This window comes from Trichoderma gamsii (genome assembly GCF_001481775.2).
Source record: "Trichoderma gamsii strain T6085 chromosome Unknown Scaffold_84.2, whole genome shotgun sequence".
NCBI classification, from domain to species: Eukaryota; Fungi; Ascomycota; class Sordariomycetes; order Hypocreales; family Hypocreaceae; genus Trichoderma; species Trichoderma gamsii.
Window position 1 is genome coordinate 1 of NW_020171421.1, and position 20,798 is coordinate 20,798.

At 46.2% G+C, this 20,798-nt stretch overlaps 6 protein-coding genes across 6 annotated transcripts; 2 read left to right on the plus strand and 4 right to left on the minus strand.

Annotated features, from left to right (window-relative positions):
* Positions 1–589: 589 nt before the first annotated feature.
* TGAM01_v211022 (hypothetical protein) lies at positions 590–2,265 on the minus strand (the record flags this gene model as incomplete). Its single annotated transcript, XM_024550956.1, has 3 exons — positions 590–739; positions 851–1,082; positions 1,256–2,265. The coding sequence occupies 3 exons, from the start codon at positions 2,263–2,265 to the stop codon at positions 590–592; spliced, it is 1,392 nt and encodes a 463-aa protein (XP_024404296.1).
* A 2,340-nt stretch (positions 2,266–4,605) lies between these two features.
* TGAM01_v211023 (hypothetical protein) lies at positions 4,606–6,453 on the minus strand (the record flags this gene model as incomplete). The annotated part of the gene is made up of 1 exon (XM_018810650.2): positions 4,606–6,453. One exon carries the CDS (start codon positions 6,451–6,453, stop codon positions 4,606–4,608), a length of 1,848 nt encoding a protein of 615 aa, XP_018656128.2.
* Positions 6,454–8,181: 1,728 nt separating this feature from the next.
* Positions 8,182–8,997, plus strand: TGAM01_v211024 (hypothetical protein; the record flags this gene model as incomplete). Its single annotated transcript, XM_018810651.1, has 1 exon — positions 8,182–8,997. The coding sequence occupies one exon, from the start codon at positions 8,182–8,184 to the stop codon at positions 8,995–8,997; it is 816 nt and encodes a 271-aa protein (XP_018656129.1).
* Positions 8,998–12,997: 4,000 nt separating this feature from the next.
* TGAM01_v211025 (hypothetical protein) lies at positions 12,998–13,488 on the plus strand (the record flags this gene model as incomplete). Its single annotated transcript, XM_024550957.1, has 2 exons — positions 12,998–13,042; positions 13,132–13,488. 2 exons carry the CDS (start codon positions 12,998–13,000, stop codon positions 13,486–13,488), a joined length of 402 nt encoding a protein of 133 aa, XP_024404297.1.
* A 512-nt stretch (positions 13,489–14,000) lies between these two features.
* On the minus strand, positions 14,001–14,701 carry TGAM01_v211026 (hypothetical protein; the record flags this gene model as incomplete). The annotated part of the gene is made up of 3 exons (XM_018810652.1): positions 14,001–14,304; positions 14,456–14,593; positions 14,673–14,701. 3 exons carry the CDS (start codon positions 14,699–14,701, stop codon positions 14,001–14,003), a joined length of 471 nt encoding a protein of 156 aa, XP_018656130.1.
* Positions 14,702–18,719: 4,018 nt separating this feature from the next.
* On the minus strand, positions 18,720–20,761 carry TGAM01_v211027 (hypothetical protein; the record flags this gene model as incomplete). Its single annotated transcript, XM_018810653.1, has 6 exons — positions 18,720–19,330; positions 19,386–19,866; positions 20,164–20,364; positions 20,413–20,534; positions 20,584–20,629; positions 20,678–20,761. 6 exons carry the CDS (start codon positions 20,759–20,761, stop codon positions 18,720–18,722), a joined length of 1,545 nt encoding a protein of 514 aa, XP_018656131.1.
* Between the last annotated feature and the right edge of the window lie 37 nt (positions 20,762–20,798).

Here is a 20,798-nt window from a genome sequence, read left to right on the forward strand (position 1 = left end):
CTTTTCATAAACAATATATATAGCTCTCTTATCACTGAGGCTACAGTTTTCGCCTTTAGGCAGCTCTTAGTATAAGCTATATTTTAAGGCAATTATAAAAGCTACCCCTGGGGGAAGCTTTTATTTACTTAGGGGCAGCTTACTATATTTAAATAAGCTATTTTTTTTAACTTAGCTGTAGGCCTTTTGTTTAGAAAAGGCCTTACAATCGACTGTACCGGTATAGACATTGCTTTTTTTTCTCCCACGCCGCCAGAAGACACATAGAAATATTCACCTTAAGAATCTTACTCTTTTTAATGCTGACCCTGAGATTAGAGGCTGGCCTTGGCTCGTTGAGGTAATACGAGATGCTTTTCAGATTATGTCTTTTAGAATGGAGAACTGTATAGGTAGGGATAACAGAGACCTGCTAAAGCGCTGAGGATAGAGATGCTTCTTTATAATCCAAATAGACAACTTTTTGAAGCTACTAATTTCGAAGATTTTAACCATATACCAAAGCTTTTAAGAAAGAGAGCCAGCGAAAATATATAGCAAACTGCTTAAAAATATAAATTTACCACCTTTACAGCCTAGCCACTTATATTTATCCTTCATAACTCCAGCCTAATGCTCGAGCTCCTATTGCGTCAAACCACGACCTGTTCTTTCCCTCTGCCCTGACCGCATCCACAATCTCCCTCCTACCATCCGGTCGTAGTGCCCGCTCTTCCGTCATAAGAGGAATAATAACATCCTGGATTAGTTTGCAAATCCCTTTCACCACTTCGCTCTTAATTTTCTCCCTCCCTTGCCTTTCCACTAGCAGAACACTTCCAATCGCTGGGCTATCTATCCAGCTACGTACGCCCTCCCATTTCCCATCTCTCGCCGTAGCCCGGAGTAAGAGGAGTCGCGCCATCTCATTCTCGAGCCCGGCCTCATCCTTACCACCGCGGTCATATACTTTCATAACCCACTCGAACCCCAGCACCCCGGGTATATCCAGTGGGTCATCGCCTTCAAGTCGAAAAAGTGGATGCGCCCGTGGAACCGCAACCGACATCATATCACCCAAGCCCCGCGCCACTCGATCATGCCTGCAGTTAATCCGCCACCCCGTCGTCTTGACGGCCCTGCTTTCTCGCTCATGATAGTAATCCCTCGTATATCTAACAGAAGATGACGTATGGTATTTTCGATTCATACAATAATGCGAAGCCATTTGTATCTGCTCGATAACTTCCGAAACGGGAATCTCAAGCATACGCACAGGAGTATACTCATGTGATAGCTCTTGGTATCTGTCACTTCGGCTTTTACCCCAGGCCGGTGGACTTGACGCTGCACCCCCTCTGCGTCAAAATATGTCACCGGGAATGACCGTAGATGGAGGTCAGACTGTAGATCTGACACAGTCATCCTCGTAGGGGACCAGCGAATACCTCGCTTGGCAACGGACAGGCTGCTTGGGAAACCAATGATGCTATCCACGACGTCAAAGGTAACGCCTGCGGTGCGCGAGACTTTCTCGTCCTTGTCTAGGCAGATGAGCGGCGCCTCAGACTCGGAATCGACGCCGCAGAAGATCTTCTTTCTACACTCGGCGTTGACCTTTCTGGCTAGGTCATCTTCCCCGCCTGCGAGGGTCATGCTGCTGAGGACGTCCGCGCCTAACCCAGCAGTAGACTCCAGATATTGGGCAAGGCTGATCTGTTCGGCCGAGCTTTGTATGCGACACTCTTTCGCTGTCTGGTGGCAGTCGTTGCAGCATCCTTGGAACCTGGTGAGTTGCTCTGCCAGCTTCTGTGTGAGGTGCTCAACTGGGCCTCGTTCATCATCCTCTGGCTGGGGTGAGGGTTCATGAGGTGCATCAAAGCCGATGGCCTCATCTAAATCAGGACCAATATAGTCCACCGGAGGACTGGAGTCTACAGCGCCTGCGGGAGTTCCATCATCGAGCGTTACTTGCGCTTGCACGCCCTCTTCCAGCTGGTAATCAACTGCGGCGAGGAACTGTGATATGTCCCTTTCCTCTGGTGGCGGTATATTAGTTGAATCGGCTAGTATATGGAAGCCATTGGAAACATCTGCTGCTTGCAAAGATGCGACTGGTTGATAGAAGCTTGTATGCACAACATTGCGCTGTGCATGGGAAGCGTCTTGCCTTGCCGCTCGCTTGCGTTTTACATCTGCTGCGGCTTTGGCCTTGGTTGTAGAGTATGTTCGGGGCCTACCACGCTTGCGCTTCCCCGAGGTAGTCTCAATGCTTGTGTCTTCCATAAGGCTGTTGTCACACTATTTTTTTTCCCTATATATAGCTATATAGGCGTGATAAAGACGTAGAAGAGGCTATGAGGAGGAAAGGGTGAAGGGCCTTTTCAATCTATAAGTCAGGAAGCAAGATAATTTATTAAAACAATCGTTTAAAAGAGCTAGCCCATGGATTAAAAAGGGTAGAAAAAAAAGAAAGCCTCTTTTTCTTCTATAATTACTATTATAAAAGACTCTGTTATATGCTGTTAATAGGGCGTGCATATACTCCTGGTAATGTATAGCATAATTGGTTAGCTTGCTGTTCAGTGGGGGAAGTGGGTGAGACTAATGAAGTTATAATGTTTATATTATAACAATAAGTGATAAAATTAAGAAATGACATAATTAGCAGGCCATTTTGAGTTTTAATATATCTGTATATCTCAGATTTATTAATTTTAAGCTGTGTTTTACCTCTAGTCTGAGTGGGTAAAAGCCTAGTAGTGATCCCACACCACCTAACCTACAAGATAACTTCAAACACAAATAACGCAATGAATTTAATAGAAAACTGTGACCTCTTTATATCATTAGAAAGTTCTGCTTCTGGAGATTAAGATCGTGCATCATATCCCTTGGCTGCGTGCACTGCTACGAGGCGGCGGGGCATTGACTCTACAAGGGTGTCTATTATTTTTTAGTCTATTAAGTCCCAAGCCTCCTTTATCTTTTGTTTCAACAACGCGATGTCTGTACGGTTACCACTTAGACCTGGGAGCTCTAGGCAGATCTGTGATAGCTTCTTCTTCAGGGCACTCTAGATGTGCTCAATTGGATTGAGATCCGGGCTGTGAGGCGGCCAGTCAATGTACTCAGCGCCATCTTATATAGGAAGAAGTCCTCTGACAGTGCATTTTGGTAACTTCTTGCAGAAGGTCCCGGCCTCGGGGCGTCGGGATCTCGTTCTATAAGACCAAGCGGGTGCGACCGCCTCTCCAGACCATCAGGGCGATCAGGACTTTCCATGAATTGTAATGTTGACGATCTCCCTGTCAAACCTCTTGCCGAGCGCCCGGGAGACCCAGCCTCGTCTGTTATTGGGCTTATTTTGCGCTGTGGCTTCGTCTGAGAAGAGGGCCTATCGCGCGTATTAGCCTCGACTAATAGTCCAACTTCAAACTCTCATACCTCAACTAACTTGTGTTTTTTTCCTTCCCAATTACAACAGAATTGTAGCCTGGCTTCTGCTGTTTTTTTGGTTTTAATTCGTTGTGCAGACAGCCATTTGCGCTTGCATTCACTCTGTAAAGCGCGACGGATTGTCCGCGAGGTCACCCGACTGTCGACGGCGCCAACGAGTGCACTCCACGTTATTTTTCGATCTCTTTTTTAATAAAACAGTAATGTATCGAATCTCTGCCTCTGTAAGCTTCCTCGGCCGGCATGAACGAGGCTTCCTTTGCACAGTGCCGTCTTCCTGCCAGCGCCGCCAAATTGCTCGTACAGTCGAGCGCGTTGTGTGAAAATCAGCCGCAGCACGTGTGTGAGAGTCTTGTGGCCTCATTGTTTTGTCGGATATCTGATTCAATAGTTAATACTTCTAGTGCGACAAGCTCTGCGACAAGAGCGGTATATAGAAAGGTGTCATATCGTCGAGAGTATTCTGTCATGCCATGGTAAGATACGATTCTCTCGTAGCTCATTGTTTTAACGTTCTGATCCTGGGCCACTACTGCAAAGGAAATCAAATTGAATACCTTTTGAGTTCTGGTTAGAGTGGGATTTAATAGCCAGCGTTTTTCACTTTAAACTCTTCGGATAAATTTACAGGTAAGGGGCAGAGTCGAGGTCAGAGCACGATCTTAGCACTTATAGACTTCATTGATAATAAGTGAAATACGAAAATACACCATACACTCAAGTGCCAAAAGTCTGCGCCACTAGATACTCCACTAGTACACAACAACAAACCACCACAAATAACACTCAATCTGAAAACAGCAATTATTTATTTATCGATAAGATGTCAGAAACGATCGATAAGACGTCAGAAACGCGTGCCTTTGGTACTGAAATAAGCGGAAATCGCCAAAGAAATAGGGAACTTAATTTGGAGCAGAAAGGAGCAATGTGCGAGGCAGTATCGCGCGGCGGCCATCCACTTCTATGAATAAAAGAAAATAATAGAAAGAGCAAAACAATCTTCTCCATATGCGCCAATCTCAGTCTTATGCTTCCAATACTCCATCGAACATCGATTGTACAACTGCAGACTCTTCTCCTTGCATTGGACCTGTTGCAGCAAAGAATATTGCCACAGCTGATATTTTTCAAGGCGGCGGAGCGATGGCAAAATGTGCTAGAACTTCAAGGTCCGCGGCTCTTTTGTGATGCTAATTTGGCATCTTCTATTATACGCTTAGCTTGATCACACGCTGCCCGATTTGCATTCTTGGCTGCGCGCTCTCGAACAATTCTCTGCGCATGATCTTCTCGGTGCCAGGCACACGACTTGGCCCACGCGGGATTCCGTAGAACGTCTTCTGGCAATTCTTCGTGAAGAACATCCCCAAAATCGATGACTCGATCATACGACCACGGCTGCGGGTCTTTGCGCAGAAGCTTTTGATTTGACTCTTTAGCTGCATTTCGTTCGTCCTCCTCCGCTTTTTCCTTAGCTCGTAGCCATCGTCGCCTTTCAATGACTTTTCCAAACCACTCCTTGCGTCTTCCGCGAGCTTGGTTTTCAATCACCTTCCTTGTATGCCACTCTTCAGATCGCTGAATCGGCAAATGAATTGCGGGATTGATGGATAAATACTGCCTCTGATACCCAACGGAGGTTTTTTTAACCGGCGTTTTTGGTCGAGTCGGAGCCTGTGACGCGACCCCTGGTGGCGGACAAAGCGCAGACTGGCTATATATCATTGCGTCAAAGGCCTCTGAGTTAAAGACATGGATCTTGTCCTTCTTGTGCTCCTCTGCCATTGCCCGCGTTGCCACCAGCACCGTGTGGTCCACCGCTGTTTGGTTCCCTACTATGACGCCGTCTGTTGCAACGGTGGATGCTGGGTCGTTAGCCGTATTCTTCTGTGTGTCTTTGATAGCAGCTGCCAGAGGTTCGGGCTGTTGCGGTTGCTGAGGAGTGTCGGCGATTGTCTCGTCATCGGAATCCAAGATTTCTATTTGCACACGTGTGTGATTTTCAAGCTGGCCTCTGCCGTTGGTATGTACAGTCTCTGTCGTAGATACCCGCGTCTTTGATACCTGGACTCTTCTCGGGGTATGAGGATGGGTCTCGACCTGCTCATTAACAGGAATGTAGCTTCGATACTGAAAAGATTTACTTGACGGAGCGCTTCCATGGATAGCTTCTTGATAATCTGAATTTCGTGCCCTCGTTTGCCATCTTTTCCCCAAGAGAGTAGAGCGTCTGTCGACTTTCTTTCGGACAGGGGAGTATTCGATTTTTGGCGGTGTATCTGAAAGATCGGCTTTCCTCTTCAAAAGTGACACATGAATTGAAATATTTACTTTATTTTCCATGATCCGATCAAATTTTTGGAATACGTGAATAGTAGGTCCCTCACGCCTATTGTTACCATCGACAGGCAGTCTAGGCTCAGATTTATTGCCTGATGATGGCACAGGCGGCAGGACGCTGAAGTGGTGGTCCGTGGAATGGTGGCTATCGCCGCTACTGCTGCTGCTGGAAGAACTCATGGCTAGGCTATTTCCGCCTCTAATAATAAGGTCGATTGATGCATCGGTAACGATATCAACAACAACGGGCTCTTGGATGGGAATGACTCGTAAATCCGTAGGGTCTGGTGAAACCGCCGCCACTGCTGTCATAGCCGCCCTGGTCGACGACACCGGTGCAGGAGCAGCCGTGGATATGGCCGCGCCAATGAGCTTGTCCTTGGGGCGCTCAGGAGGCCATGCGCATTCAATACACAGCCGTATGCAGTTTCCGCATCGCGGCTTCGTCTCGTCACACTTCTTCTTGCGGCTCTTGCACATGAGGCATCCCGTCTGCACTCTCCGGATTCGCGCCCTGGGCAAGTGGCCCATCTGTTTGTTCAAAGCACCGCTGGCATCACGTGGAAAACAGGGTAAATCCAGACGCAGGCACCGCGCACATGGCACGCTGCCATCGCAGGCCTGCTTGATTTGGGAACAGCGATTACACACAGCGCGGCTTTCCGAGACCATGATCTTCCGTGAGATGCCGTGCCTCCTTTCTTCTCACGTACCGTTCCCTCTCCTGCGTGCTCTCCTCGCGTTCTCTCTCTGCGTGACTCTCTCTCTGGCTTGTCTCTCGCTTTCTCTTTAGCAGAAGTTTCAAGCTTCCTCCGAATTTTGTGGTCCAACCTTTGGCGGCAGGAATAAATACAGTTGGCTGAGCTCAACTGCACAGGGAGTGGGTAAGACTAAAAGGAGGCTTTTCTGCAGCAGGTGCGGGAGGAAGCTTCTTGTTCTAGAAATTAAAGGCAAAAAGGATTCGGCTTCAGAAGAGTACCGAGGTTAATATATATATTGACACTCCCATTAGCCCAATAGGCTCTAACATTAGCTCTTATTGGCTCTGGCTTCTGGCATAATGCGACTGGGGGCCACTAATGCCCCGTCTAAATCGCCAAATGTTGGTGATTCCTGGGGCCCCACCCACTTACGAGGAGGCCTCTTACTGCGATAAAAAGGGGCTCCACCCATATCATTAGCAGCAAAAGTTGTAGTTTGCCGTTATAGCTTCCATCAATATTAATTGTTAAGTAGCCGTCCACTTAATAATATAACTGCCATGGACCTTTCTGAGTACCTTAAACCTCTGGACCTGTTTGCAGACCTTTCTACTCATGCCTGCATTGGTAAGACTCTGATTAACTCTAGTAGAGTTGGTTAAATCTACTTACAATACTTATCTGATCATTCTCGTAGCACTAGCTCTCACTAGCGTGCCATGTCAAGGCCCAAGGCACAGGTTAGTACCCAAATCTAATTGGGCTGCACGTCTCTTATTGTTTACGGATGATTTCCATTCGACATTATATGGTATCGTGAATTCTGACTCTTCTTCGTCTGACGCATATCTCCGGCGGCGGATGATAGATGGGCAGGAGCTTCCCTACAGCTCTCGGTCCGCTCCGGACTGTTAGGAGAGAGTCATCACTATTCTAGTAAGATCGCTCAAAAAGACTATGACGAACGCCAGTCATTAGCACCATCTCTCCATCGCCTTCTCATCTCTATTTTATCCTTTCATAGGAGATTCCCCCTTGGGTAACGAAGTGAACGAAGGCGATCTTGTCAGTTATTTGGAAATATATAAGCCAAGCAACCGAAAAAGAGCACAAAATCGCGTCTAAGATTCACTCAGCGACCAATATACGCTTAAGCAGCTAGATAACAGTATTGCGTTGCATGAGAATATTTGTGAATTGTATGCTCCCTTAATGTGAGAATATTGGGCGTTAATACATATGGTGCCGAGCCGAAAGCCCAGTCCATGCCAAACCACAGCAAGCTTTCTACTGCTGGCGGTGTGGAGAAGCTACATTCTCGTATGCACCATATATTAATTATCCCATACTTTATGCTGTTGGTCAGCTCAAGTTTTCCTAGTGCGCCTTCATCCACCTATTAGTGCAGGCATGTAAGACGAGAGGCTTTTTATTAATAAATGACAAATCACATTCATCATCCCGTGCCTCAGTACTTCCTACGCTCTTAGATTATGTATACACTTACTTGTACTATTTCACACACATTCACGGTGCCTCACCCTAGTAATATTAATTTTCTGCTAGCCGCATTTCAGAAGTTCTCTTACTAGCAAGCTCGCCTTGTACAGGTAACCATTTTTCTTAATGTCGCAGACTCTCCCAAACATTGCCCATACGTCTCCTAATACCCCGTCAACAACGGCAAACACAGACAAACATGATGTCACCAATTACCACGGCTGATGAAAGGATCAAAAAAGCAATTAAGCCTTGCATTGAACTCATGATAATCAGAGGCAACGAAAGCCCCAGTGATAATGATGCCGTATCTATTGAACGCTCAGTCGTTGAAGAAAAGGATGAGATCAATGTTCATGCGAGCGGTGACCAGGGCTTAGAAGATTCAGGCTGCCTCAACGGCAATTCTAGTTGCCTAAACATACTCCATTCGCGCATCACAATCCAGGACGGCGCGGAAGCTCTAGGCGAAGCGAATACAGCCGATGTGACAGCAAACCAAGCTGAACAAGAGGCAAAAAGGCGCAATACAAGCCCCAACCAACCTTCACCTCCGAATCTCCACCCGAATGATGGCAGGACATTGAGTATCAAAGAAGAATATCTCCAGACTCTCCAGGACGGACGAACAACGATGCCCCTTGAACTTGAGGAGCTAAAAGCAAAAGAAGAAACTGCTGAAGAAAAAGCCCAAAAAGAAAAGATGAGCGCAAAACCAAATCAATTGCTACACTTATTTCAGAGCCCAACTTCGGCAGAGTTTATTTTATTTTGCTCAAATCTCCCAAAAGTACTACAGCCTCAGAGCTCAGCTTCGAAAAAGGCTATTGCATTGGCTTCAGAAATTGTAATACAAAATGGAAAGCGCAAGATGGAAGAGCAGCGTCTGATCGATACGAATAGGAAAAAGGCAAAACTTTTGGCGCAGTTCAACGCAAAATCCAACCAATACCTTGTTGAACTCACGAAAAATGTTCAGCGCCACGAAGCTGCTTCAGAACAAACACCGCAATAGAACTCTCAGGGCTCTCTATAGAAGGAGAAACATATTGTGAACGAAATTTTGTTTTCCTTTTTTCCTTTTTTATAGAGAGGCTTTGAGAGATTACTCATCGAGGGATGTCGGATACACTGTCGCTATCGATTATGTCTGTGAGAGAATGGTACACTCTTTATCTATCCGTTAAGTATGAAGGATCTCCGCAAGCGACGGCACGTAGAACAGAATAACTTTACAAATGAAATCAGGCATGTACTGTATATGTATGCTAGATTTGTAGAAAGTGGAGCCATCCAGGGGGTTATAACAGAGAGCACGTTCAAGAGTACCCTAAAGAGCTTGTTGAAAGAACCGTCACTCGTTTTTGTAACGTTTAAGGATTCTTTTTCTTGTATCTCTCTAGTCGGCGCCTTTTTCACAACAAACCACCTATGTTGTGAACGGTCCACGTTATTCTGCGTGACGTTGAAAATATAAACCTGTTAGTTTGAGTTCATAAGACGCCTGTACCGCATTTGATGATGCCGACGGTACGCATACCTGCGAGATCGCCCGCGCTCACCATCTTCAAGGCCTCTTCATTTGCCGAATTGTTTTGTGCAACCATTATTGACCTGAAATACAGTAAGTAGAATGCTGGCTCCCGCTTTTGGAATTCTTATAGAATGATTGTCTTCGCTTCTGTTGTGTAGGTCTCGATGAGTCTTCGAATAAGAGACAAGTCTTCACGAGTCGATACCGATACATGTGGCATATAGTGTACTATATACCATCAACCGATACGACATCAGACGTAGTTTACATGCTGTAGAACACGCTGAAAGAATTAAATATGCTCTAATCGCATTGGCCACCAGATGTAATGATCACCTTGGGCTTTTGATATCTTTGCGCTTTGAGTTGTCAATAGTTTCACTATACCGAGATATATCAAACTAATCGTAAGGTTGACGAGTCGCAGCGCCCCCTTCTTTCTCTCTTTCGCCCTTAGGAGGCGTCTCCGGCTCAAAGATACGATTCTTTTATCTATTTAGATACATACTGTATTTCGAAGACGGCTTTTATGTCGTCCCTCGTGACCCATAGTTTGAGATAGTTTAATGCCGCCGATGAACGGTTCGAAAGGTCCCCCCATCCTTCCCCGCTTTCTCTGCTCTAGATTTCCATTGATACCTGTCCTAAAGCCACTCTCTGGACCGGCAGACTCTACACTTCCTCCTGCCCAAACTATATCGAGCAGAACAGAAGAGTAGCGGGCTTCGTGATGAAGAGTTTCAACTGTGAATGGACGTTATTCTGCTTCCAGCAATCTATCAAGTTTACAGCAGCGCACATGTCCAGCACCATACATCAAGCTACGACCACTGCCGATACAACTCTACAGCCCGTGGCGTGGAGTCACTCACTCAACATGTGCATCCAGTGGCGCGTGAACAACAGCTAGTATACTATCTGCCACCAGAACCACTGGCAGATATCTAGGCTAGTATCCTCAACGCTACTCAAAAGCCAGGCTTTCATCAGTTTCAGAATGTTATCATCCTCCTACAGGCGAAAAATTTAAAAACGATCACTAAAGATGTTACCTGGGGGAGGATGGCTTCGCGATTTGAAGAGTACTGGACCCATTCAGTTGACGAGAGTTACATTATGGCCGCCGACCTCTATGTTGACATCGTGAAAGGAGACTTACCCTCGACAGATTTCGAAAGTCGCACCCAGGAACCAATTGATGGTCGCCCTCGTGACGCAGTGGCTAAGCGTCTGGCAGGCCTTGTGCGCGCTCATCGCACAAGGCAGTTCAAAACAACCTTCCTATAATGCACAACCACTAAGCAAGCTCCCAGGTCACGAAATGTGGGTCTTGGAAGCTATATACCATCTCAAACCCCATACAGAATTTGTTAATATTCCATCGTACCCATTGAAGCAAGGTCTTAGTAGGGAAACTATAATATGGAGAGTTGTCCTCTGTAGGAGCGACTAAGTGTTTATCGTAGAAGCCTTGGGAGCGAATATGACGACCGATTGCGTGGAAGAGATTCCTAGAAACGCGATGCTCCTCTCTAATGCCGAAATGTTTCTGCTTCGATTCCATCCTCTCCCAGGTAACATCTTTAGTGATCGCTTTCGCTTGTAGAAGGATGGTAACGTCTTGAAACTGATGAAAACCTGGCTCTTGGTGGCGTTGAGGATACAAGCCCAAATATCTGCCAGTGGCTCCGGCGGCAAACAGTATACTAACTGTTGATCCCGCGCAGCCGGATGCACATGCTGAGCAAGTGTGACTACGCCACGGGCGACAGCGAGGCTGCTTGGCAACCCTATGATACTCTCCAATCAAAGGTAACGCTCGCACTGCTCGAGACCCTCTCATCTACATATAAGGGAATATGAAGAATCTGGGCTCTAAAATCGAGGCCACAGAAGACCTTCTTTCTAGATTCAGGGTTTACTCTTCCAGTCAGGTCATCTTTCTGGTTTACAGTGGTCTTGCCGCTGAGGACGTCGGCGACTGTAGATTTCAGATATTTGGCAAGGCTGATCTGTGCATCTGGACTCTCTATGCGGTTTTGTGTCACTGTTTGGTGGCAATTATTGCAACACCCTTGGAACTTTTTGAGTTGTTCTGTCAGCTTCTGTGCCAGATGTTGAACTAGATCTGGCTCATCGTTTTCTGAGTGGGGTAAGGGTTCTAAGGGTGTATCAAAGCTGGCGGCCTCCTCCAGTTCGGGAATATTATGGTTCAGAGCGGGACTAGATTCTGCCGCAATATGGCAGGTGCTCTGTAAAGAGTCCTTTAGATATTTCGGCGTCGGTCGATCCCTCGTAAACTCAGAAATGAATCATACCATCCTGGCCTAAAGCAGAAAGGATCTAAGTCCGTCGGCCACGATGGAACTTCTTTACTTGATGAGGCCTTCGCCTCCGACGTGCGTAGCCTTTTTTCTTTATCCCGATGCTTTTATTCATCCCAGACTCATCTATGGAAACTGGTTGATAGTTTCGGAATGCGACAACTCATATATATGCTCTTCTCGTAGGTCTACGTTCTACTCTTCCGCGACGTTTTGAGTGGCCTTCTTCGACCATCCGGCTTTACGCAAAGCCCTACCAATACCAACGCAATCATGCGATACAGTCGCTTTGAAATCTGGACTGAGGAAGTTGGCCATGTCCCGCTGACACATGCAGGCATTTACGTCAAGCTCGTCGAAAAATGTGTTCAGCATGAGAGGAGTGATGGAGCCGGGACGGCCGCCACCATACAAAGGGGCTCGGGTAAATCCATATAGACGCAGATACACAAAAATAGTACAACGCCATGGCATGGCACATCGCTAAATCGCATTCCTTTAGTCTCGGTAGATAGTTCGTCCAAAAGAAGGGCCGGTTTTCTTCCTTTCGTGGAAATATTTTATGGTCACGTTGCGTTGCCTGGGGCCAACAAGTCTAGCACGGTGAAACTCTTTACCCAGAGCCAGTGGCTTGATCACGTGCGCTCTGATTGTATCACATGCTCCCCTGACTTGCGTCCCCACGAAAGATGTTAGACTATGATTGGCTAGCGGCAAGACGGACTCGGAATGTCGCCGTGAAACCCCGCAGGATAAAAGGGAAGCATACATGTAGTGAAATGATTATCTTCTTATTCTACCCTGTTTACAAATGAAAGGGTCAAGCGAAGATAAAACCATGCCAAGAGAAAATTTGATCAGGATATTGCCGGAGTCAGATGACTTTGTGTGCATTTCTTGCGACAATCGAACTTTTCCATTTGAAGAAAGCTTATTACAACACTGTCGGTCCAGCAAAATTCACGAGAATAAATGGTGTGAACGATGTATTTGGCTTTTCACCAGCTCTGCCGCACGATTCGCCCACTTTCGTGATTCGCAATTCCACTGGATCTGCAGATTGTGCAACGAGGATTGCGAAAGTGAGAACGACCATTGCTTGCACCAAGCTAAAGCTCACAATTACTGCACCGAATGTCAGTGCAACTTTCAAAACTATGTTGAACACCGTGTCGATTGCCACTGTCGCTGCGGAGAATGCGGTGAGGAGTTTAGTAACAAGAACAACTTGCTTATGGTGCATTGCCCTCGACCCAAATCCATTTGGCGGGATGGCTAATTTTATGCTTAGCACACTCAGACTCACGTCCACCGATCAAAAGAGTGCTACGGGTGTTACAAGAAGTACGCATTTGACTCCGCGATTCTGGATCACCTCGAGTATGATACATGCCCTTCTGGAGTTACCCTCGAAAATATCAACTGGTGGGCATTTGAATGCTACCAGCATCGCTACTACACTAATAACTGGGATGACGAGTATCAGTACCGATGTCCAAGGAATCACGACAACTTCAAATACGTTAGCGCCTTGCTACGGCATACAGAAAGTCCAACTTGTGGCGCTAATCAAGACAGATGTATTCAAAAGGTGAAGGCTTACATTGAGAAAAAAGTGAGAGATCTCGAGTCCTCGGCTTCATCATAGATTGACCGAGAATATGGCTATTTGTTTTCGTCGACTCTTCACTGGTACATCATTAAGAAGGTTTTAGCAACAATGCTTTGCTCATCGCAATCAACAAGAGCTCGGCAAGTAGTTGACACCATTATGCTACAGCTTTGATACAATGGCCTTCGACCTAGAAGCTGCTGCCGTAGTATAATACTCCAGCTAGCCACTAACATAAATTGAATCAAGGGTCTCGATTTTGTCTGCTTTCAAGTCGATAATTAAACATATTGCTCAGCTCACGAAGATTTATATCTTTACTCCTAGCAAAAATCAAAGCTCTTGCTCTTATTTTTTTTTTTCTTCTGCTTTGCTGTGACCCGAACCCCAGAAGCCTTGCTAGACGATGTTGCTTCTGACTTGGATTGGATTTGTGAATCTGTTGTTGTTGCTGCTGTTGACGATGGTGATGATGATAAAAGGACGCTGGTTTGATCATATGGAGGGCCGCCTTGCACATGTGAACCGTGGTGTTACTGTATGTACCTTCAGTCCTTTGATGAGTCTTTAGAGTGATGGACGTATGGACGTGCCTGTGCCACGAATCGTCGGAACGCAGAACCGTGAGAGTACGCGTAGTTGTTGTGGCTGTTGTGGCTGTTGTGATGTCTGTGGTGGTTGTAGGTGCTGCTAGTAGGGTTCACGATGGTACGGGGGTATTGGTTTTGCGCATGAGGAACAGCCCTAGAGTCGAAGCAAGAAGATGAAACCACGGCTGCGATATGATCAACTGCGATAGCAAGCTCACAAGCGCGCTTTCGTGGGGTGGCGTTTGAGATGATGTTCGAGATGCTATTCCAGGTATCAAGCACCCATGGTTTAATACATCCGGCAATTGGCCAATACGCTCCTCCCAATCAAAAAAATCCATAGATACACATGTGCATATATCCCGGCTGCTGCAGCTCCCATGTATGCTGTTGATTCGCCTCTCGAATTTTACCCCAGTGCAGGAATGTCTGCTGCGCGCATGTCGTTGGCGCCTGCAGGCCCTCCCTCGCTCGATATGGCCTGTACCTGCGTGTCAGTAGTATGTATGGGGGCATGCATCACGAACCTGGCCATTTTCTGCCCGCCGGGCCTAAAGTCACAACGCAGGTTGGCTGCGAGCCATGGGTGCATCAGGAAGGGTACAAGTCATAACCGTAATATACACGTACCTATCGGACCTTCTTTCGATTCGTAGCATGATGTAATAATTGAAGCGTTTGATGCGTTGAGTCTACCTATGAAATGAGCACTAGAAGATAATACGGTTGTAGCTTCAGCCTCAACTCGGGGGAGAACGAATCTAACCCGCTTGACCACTTCATACGACAGACAATAGGTCTCGCTTATGCGCGGATTTAGCGTTTACGCATGGTACAGGTTAGCGCTGCGCATGGCACGACTAGCGGTCTTCATGGAGATCGACCCTGGCTTGATTGATTGTGGCTGCGCGGCGCCAATCAAAGTCATGAAGTTACGTCTTTAGCGGTACTGTACTGTACAATCATGTGAAAGAGTCCGAAGTGGCAAAAAATTAGGAGTTACTCGTAAATTACGTCTCTATATCGGTAGAATTATAGTATCAACAGCAAACTGTTATAGTATATGCATTCTTGTCTGGTACCTTCCGCTGCTTTAGCTCTACGATAAATCTTCTAGAAAAATTATCTCGCCTAGTGAAAAGAAAAGGGTTCCGTAAGCTCCCTCTTTATGAAGGTTCTTCCTGCCTCAAGCTGCCCTCTTGCTTCAGTTGTTCAGCTTTCAATTCAAAAATTAGAGCCTTCAAACGAGTTCGTACCCCAACTGGGTCGATATCCCATCCGAGCTCCTTTTTCAAAAGAATTTCTTGAGTGGTCCCATCGGGATCTTTTATAAATTCATCCACATAGCCGAGCAGGAAGGCGCCGCAATCAGAACCGTTCTTCTGTTGTGATATGCCTTTGGCTACTATGCCCGAGGGAACATCTGCCAGATTAGCTCCTTTTTTTTCCCTAGCTTCCTTAGCAACATAATCTTTCAGCAGCTCAAGAGTTTGAGGGTGAGGCCAGCCAAGAGAGTCGAAAATGATGATTATCGGCTGTATCAAAGCTGGCGATGATTCTCGTCCCCTATATCCCTCAGGGCTGTGTTGTTCGGTCTTACAGTTCTTGCAAATTATGGCTAAATACCAATGGGCATTCTCGTAAATTGGTATAATGATATAGTTGTAAGACAGCAGGTCAGTTTTTTTCGTCCATGAGTTAATGCGATCATAGTTGATCTTGCGTTTTGCAGACTTTAATGTTTCGAAAAAAAATGTGTTAAGAAGATAAATTTTGCGAAACAGCTCAGGTTTGTCGTTTTCGAGCCTATATTGAATATAACGGATGTAAAAGTTAATCAGATTGTCGTTTAGCAATCCACCATTATTTAAACGGGGGACGTCTACTTCGTCGACTCTTGCTCTAATCCGATCCGTTGAAGGGAATATAAGTGGGGCTTGCCAACAGCTTGAAAACGGTACCGACTGTACTCCAGATCAGTATTCGAGTGAGTGTGAGGAGGCTGTGCTATGCGTACAGAAAGCTGCCATGTCTGGCAATCAAGGGCCTGCCTCCAGTAAAACCCATCTCGTATTTGACTGCCTTCCGATATAACCCATTGGTGAACGGTTGCGCGTTCTACAACGCTAATAACATTAATAATGCCCACTAAGGTTCCTGTTAGGCTCATATGATAGAAGAAGAGAAGCTATGCGAGGGGGTCTAGCCTACTGTGGTTAGAAGCAATCAATTCTCCCTGACCGTGATAAGGCTGCCTTCCTGATATAAACTTTTCGCCGTCTGCAGTTTCCGGGGGAATATCATCCGGAGAGTACATCCAGCATATAAGTGCGTACATGCGTTTCTTGCCTGACACTCTAAGCTCAAGAATCTTTGCTATCCAGTGATTGGAGAGGCGCCGTTTGGAAACGTTCTTCATATCATCTTGCTGACTGATTGTATCATGGTTGGCGACGTAGATAAAGTCCCCGCTAGCACATTCATTACCTGAATTAACTTTAGACGAAAAATAAGTTTATCAATAAATTTACAATACAATAGTTTTGCGCTAGTAGGAGATTTCAAGGCGCACTTACGAGTAAAATTTTCGCATATGGTCATGAGGGACCATTTCTCGGATGGATTGACATAGTACGACACGTCCAATGTTTCACATGTCTCAAACTTCCCATGGGGCTTAAAAGGCGACTTCTGAACGTACGTGGTTTGCTTTTTGGATGCCTGATGCTGCTCTTTGCTCAAGGGTTCGATTATATTCACACGAAAGGGACAATACGCATAATCTTTGCGGCGGGGTTTCCTTCTCGTTGGACACATAGTCACGATGACTTGTGGAAAGTTGATTCCAGGTACCAGAGCCGTCTACGTATATCGGAAGAATTGGTGGGATTTTGCGCGCTAGCGACGCGATGAATATTACACGGGGCGGCTGAATATTAATCCGTGCCGATAGAAACGCTGCGCCAATCACACGCTACTATCTCACCTATTGTTCAAGCCAGCCTCAAGAAATGAGCCCTAGTTCTAATATCATTATATAAAAGGGACCGTGTATCGGGTATCACTCTATAGGTAAATAGCATGAAATAAAGGCGGGGCTTGCAGCTATTACACTAAAATCCCTGGTTATTCTATTATCAGTATCCTGGCTGAGATGCTCCTTCAGCGCTACTAAAATTGTTAATAGCGCTGCTATCTTAATTCAAAATAGCTAAGTAATAAGTCTAGTAGAATTAAATACAAAGGGATATACCTAAAGGGTATCATATTTATTTTACTTGCTGAAATATAGCACTGAAGAAGCCTATAGGGGATAAATTACCTAGGCAGAATTCTAAGTTGTTATGGGCTGGAATAACGCCTAAGAGAATGCTGGGGTTATTAGTATTCTAGGCACCTAAGCCACAAGTCCCGCTTTTGTTGATACCATTTACATTTGGAGTGATACCGGATGCACGGTCCCTTCAAAAAGCTGTCCACTTTATAGGCCGTTTTGCTAGCATTTGCCAGATGGTGACACACTACAGTAGGACAAAGAAATCGGCAAAGTGTGCGTGGGGTTGGTGGCAATACTGGATTAGCCAGATTGTCCCCGATTTAGATGCTCTGGGAAACACAGCTGGGAATTGCTGAAAGGCGGCCAGCAGACAATTTATATCACGGCGAGGCACCGTGAATATGTGTGAAATAGTACAGGTATGTACACGTGTAACACAATAGTCTAGGAAGTACTGAGGAACGAAACAATGAAAGGTTGGGTAAATGTGACTGGTAATACTAGTAATTTATTAAAGAGCTGCTCGTCTTACATGCTTTCGCTGGTTGGTGGATGGAGGTGCACCAGGAGAAGGGCATAGGGAGAAAATGGTGCGTAGACGAAACTTGAGCTGGCCAACAGTATATAAGTTGGGGGGTAAGTGTCACAACCTGGTTCACTGTGATAGCGAAAACCTTTATAAGCAGCTGGTTCCGTTACAATAATTGCTTACAATAGTGATTATTGGCCTAATCTTTAGCCCTGTTGGCTTAACGGTATAACGGATCGTTACAGTAAGTAATATATGGCGCATACGATAGTGCCCTGTAGCTTTCACACACCCAGTAGAGTAGCAAAGTCGGTGTGATTTGGCGCGAAGAACATTTGGTGTTTATACAGATGGAGCCGACCCGAAAGCCCTCTCCGGGCCAAAGCACAACAAGTGTTCTACTGCTGGCGGTTGTCTGGAAGCTACATTATCGTATACATCTAAATACCCCATACTTTATACTGTGGTAAGCTCAAGTTTTTTCTAGTGCGCCTATTACTGGCGAAGGCATGTAAGATGAGCAGCTGTTTAATAAATTACTAGTCACATTTGCCCAGCCCCTTATACATAGTCCCGTGCCTCAGTACTTCCTACGCTCTTCGATTATGTATACACTTACATGTACAATTTCACACACATTCACGGTGCCTCGCCCTCGTATTTATTGTCTGCTGGCCGCCTTTTGGCAATTCTCTTACTGAAGAACTTTGCCTTTTAACCATTTTCTTATCTCATCTCGCAAACCCTCTCAAATATTGTCAATACGTCTAAATGGAATCCAAACCGCCCATCATAAAATAAAGTGTTATTAAAGTATGGAAGTCAACTGGGAATGATAGATAGATTGTAAAGTAAACTAAGTAGACTGATTTTACGAACTCCCTTGCACGCCCTTGTTTATAACCAAGTAGACCTTGTGATTTCCGACTTGCTCCAATTGAATGCCTGCGTCGATGCTGTTTTTAGAATCGAAAACACAGTCATTGACATTTATACGCATCGAACAGCCTTCTAGCATTTGGAGAACCTTGTGACAGTGCAAAGTGTGCTCATCCTGAGAGGCAGAGAAGACGAGCATAACGTTGTTGACCGATAGGCAGAACGTCTGGTCAACATCTTTGGTTGCCTCGAGTGCCGCCTTAACCTCTGAGTGCGAGTGCATAGTTCCTATGCGAGTGGAAATGGTAGCTTTACGAGCTTTGTCGAAAGCTCTTGGGTGGGCTGGCGACCATATGGCGACATTTGTCTCGGTAAGGGCACTTGTCGAGCTGCGACCAACAGTTCCGTCTTCAGCAGTTATAAATCCTCCCGAGTTCGAAATCATATCTGAGTTAAACCCAAGCCCAAGCTGTAGGTCTGCTGCATCAAAAAACCCATTTATCTCATTCATACTATTCGCTGCAGCTTTCATCAGCTCATCATCCATGCCAACAGCAGCTCCAAGAATATATCCAACCAAAAAGGGTAGCTGGTTTTCACGCTCTATGTATCTTGACCCATATAACTCGCACAGTAGAGCATCGCAGTGCTCTTTAACTTGCCTCAGTAGCTGCCAGCATAAGCGATGTAACAGCAAGTAGGAAAAATTGAAGTTTAAAAGATTCATTTTGCAGGCTGAACATGAGCTCCCTGATCAAGCTCTCCGGCCGTAGGGAATCGGCACTAATAGGTTTCCTCTGATGCTGCTCGCGCTTGCGTGCGAGTTCTTCGGCGTCTGGGGTTGAATAGAATTGAAGAGTGCCTTCCTCTTCAGATCCCACTTGCTCAAATTCACCTAAGGAGATGATGCCGTCTATCAGCTCGGGAGTCCAGTCCACACGTTCTGCTTCTCCAGCATATCTGCTTTTGAATTTTGAGGATACTGGAATGTGATCTTCTATCCCGGACGGAGGCTTGGCCGCAGCAGTGACCTGCTTACGGAAATAAAATCCGGCATATTCCACCAAGGTCTCCAGCCACGTAATAACGTCACCCTCTGGAGTGGCCAGGCTCAGGAGGTCTTTCTCGTGCTCCAGGTACTAAAGTATACCGTAATACCCACTTGATAATGGATGTATTAACACAGAGGTAAAGAGAATATTGTTCCAAGAACAAGAGTAAAGGATGAGGAAGACGCAAGCTAGATGTTTAGAAACATAGAATTACTCCAGGAATAGCTCTAGGGACGCAGACAGAAAGTTGGTTCGCTACCATAATGCAATAAAGATGTAGAAAGAGACACAACGGAACCTCGCAGCCGGGGAAGCAAAAGTTCTCGGGCAGATGCAATATAACAATTATCCAGATATCTATATCAGAAACAAACTAACCTATACTCCATGGCCACAATAACCGCGCTTTACGATACAGCGGCCTCTATACCGCCAAACAGGGGTTTTACACTGAAAAGTGGGCTCTTTGGCATCACCATCAGGAAGTGTCTCCGCAGTCGTATCGACAAAGTCTTTTTCGTGCCACATGGCGCCCGGGAAGGTGATGGCAGCCTCGCGATGAACAACAGCGACCCCGGGGCGCATCTGAAGCGAGTTAGCCGGGGCGGAGCACACTGGACATAAGGAGCTTACAACAGGCATGGGCGAGGTGCTTGGAAGTAATGGACCAGCAACTAGCTGCGCCAATGCCAACTTAAATAGAGAAGTTGCTGCGGGCCTGGATGTCTCGCTGCCGAAAGGTTGCCTTCTGCTTGCTGGTATGCTTCAGTGACTTGTCAATCACTCGGCGGTGACGCTAGAGACCCTTTCGTGCTATGGCCTGGCACTGCTGGTAGACCCGAACATCTTTCTGCAGAACGGTTAGCTGAAGAAACGCACGAGACACGACGCTACCTACTCGGCTACCAAAGAGATCCTTGACGTGGGCTTGGAGAAAGCGACCAACGTAGATGAGGTCACTGGGAGCCTTGGAACAAGTCATGTTCAAGGCACGGAGCGTACACATTCGCCGGGATAGC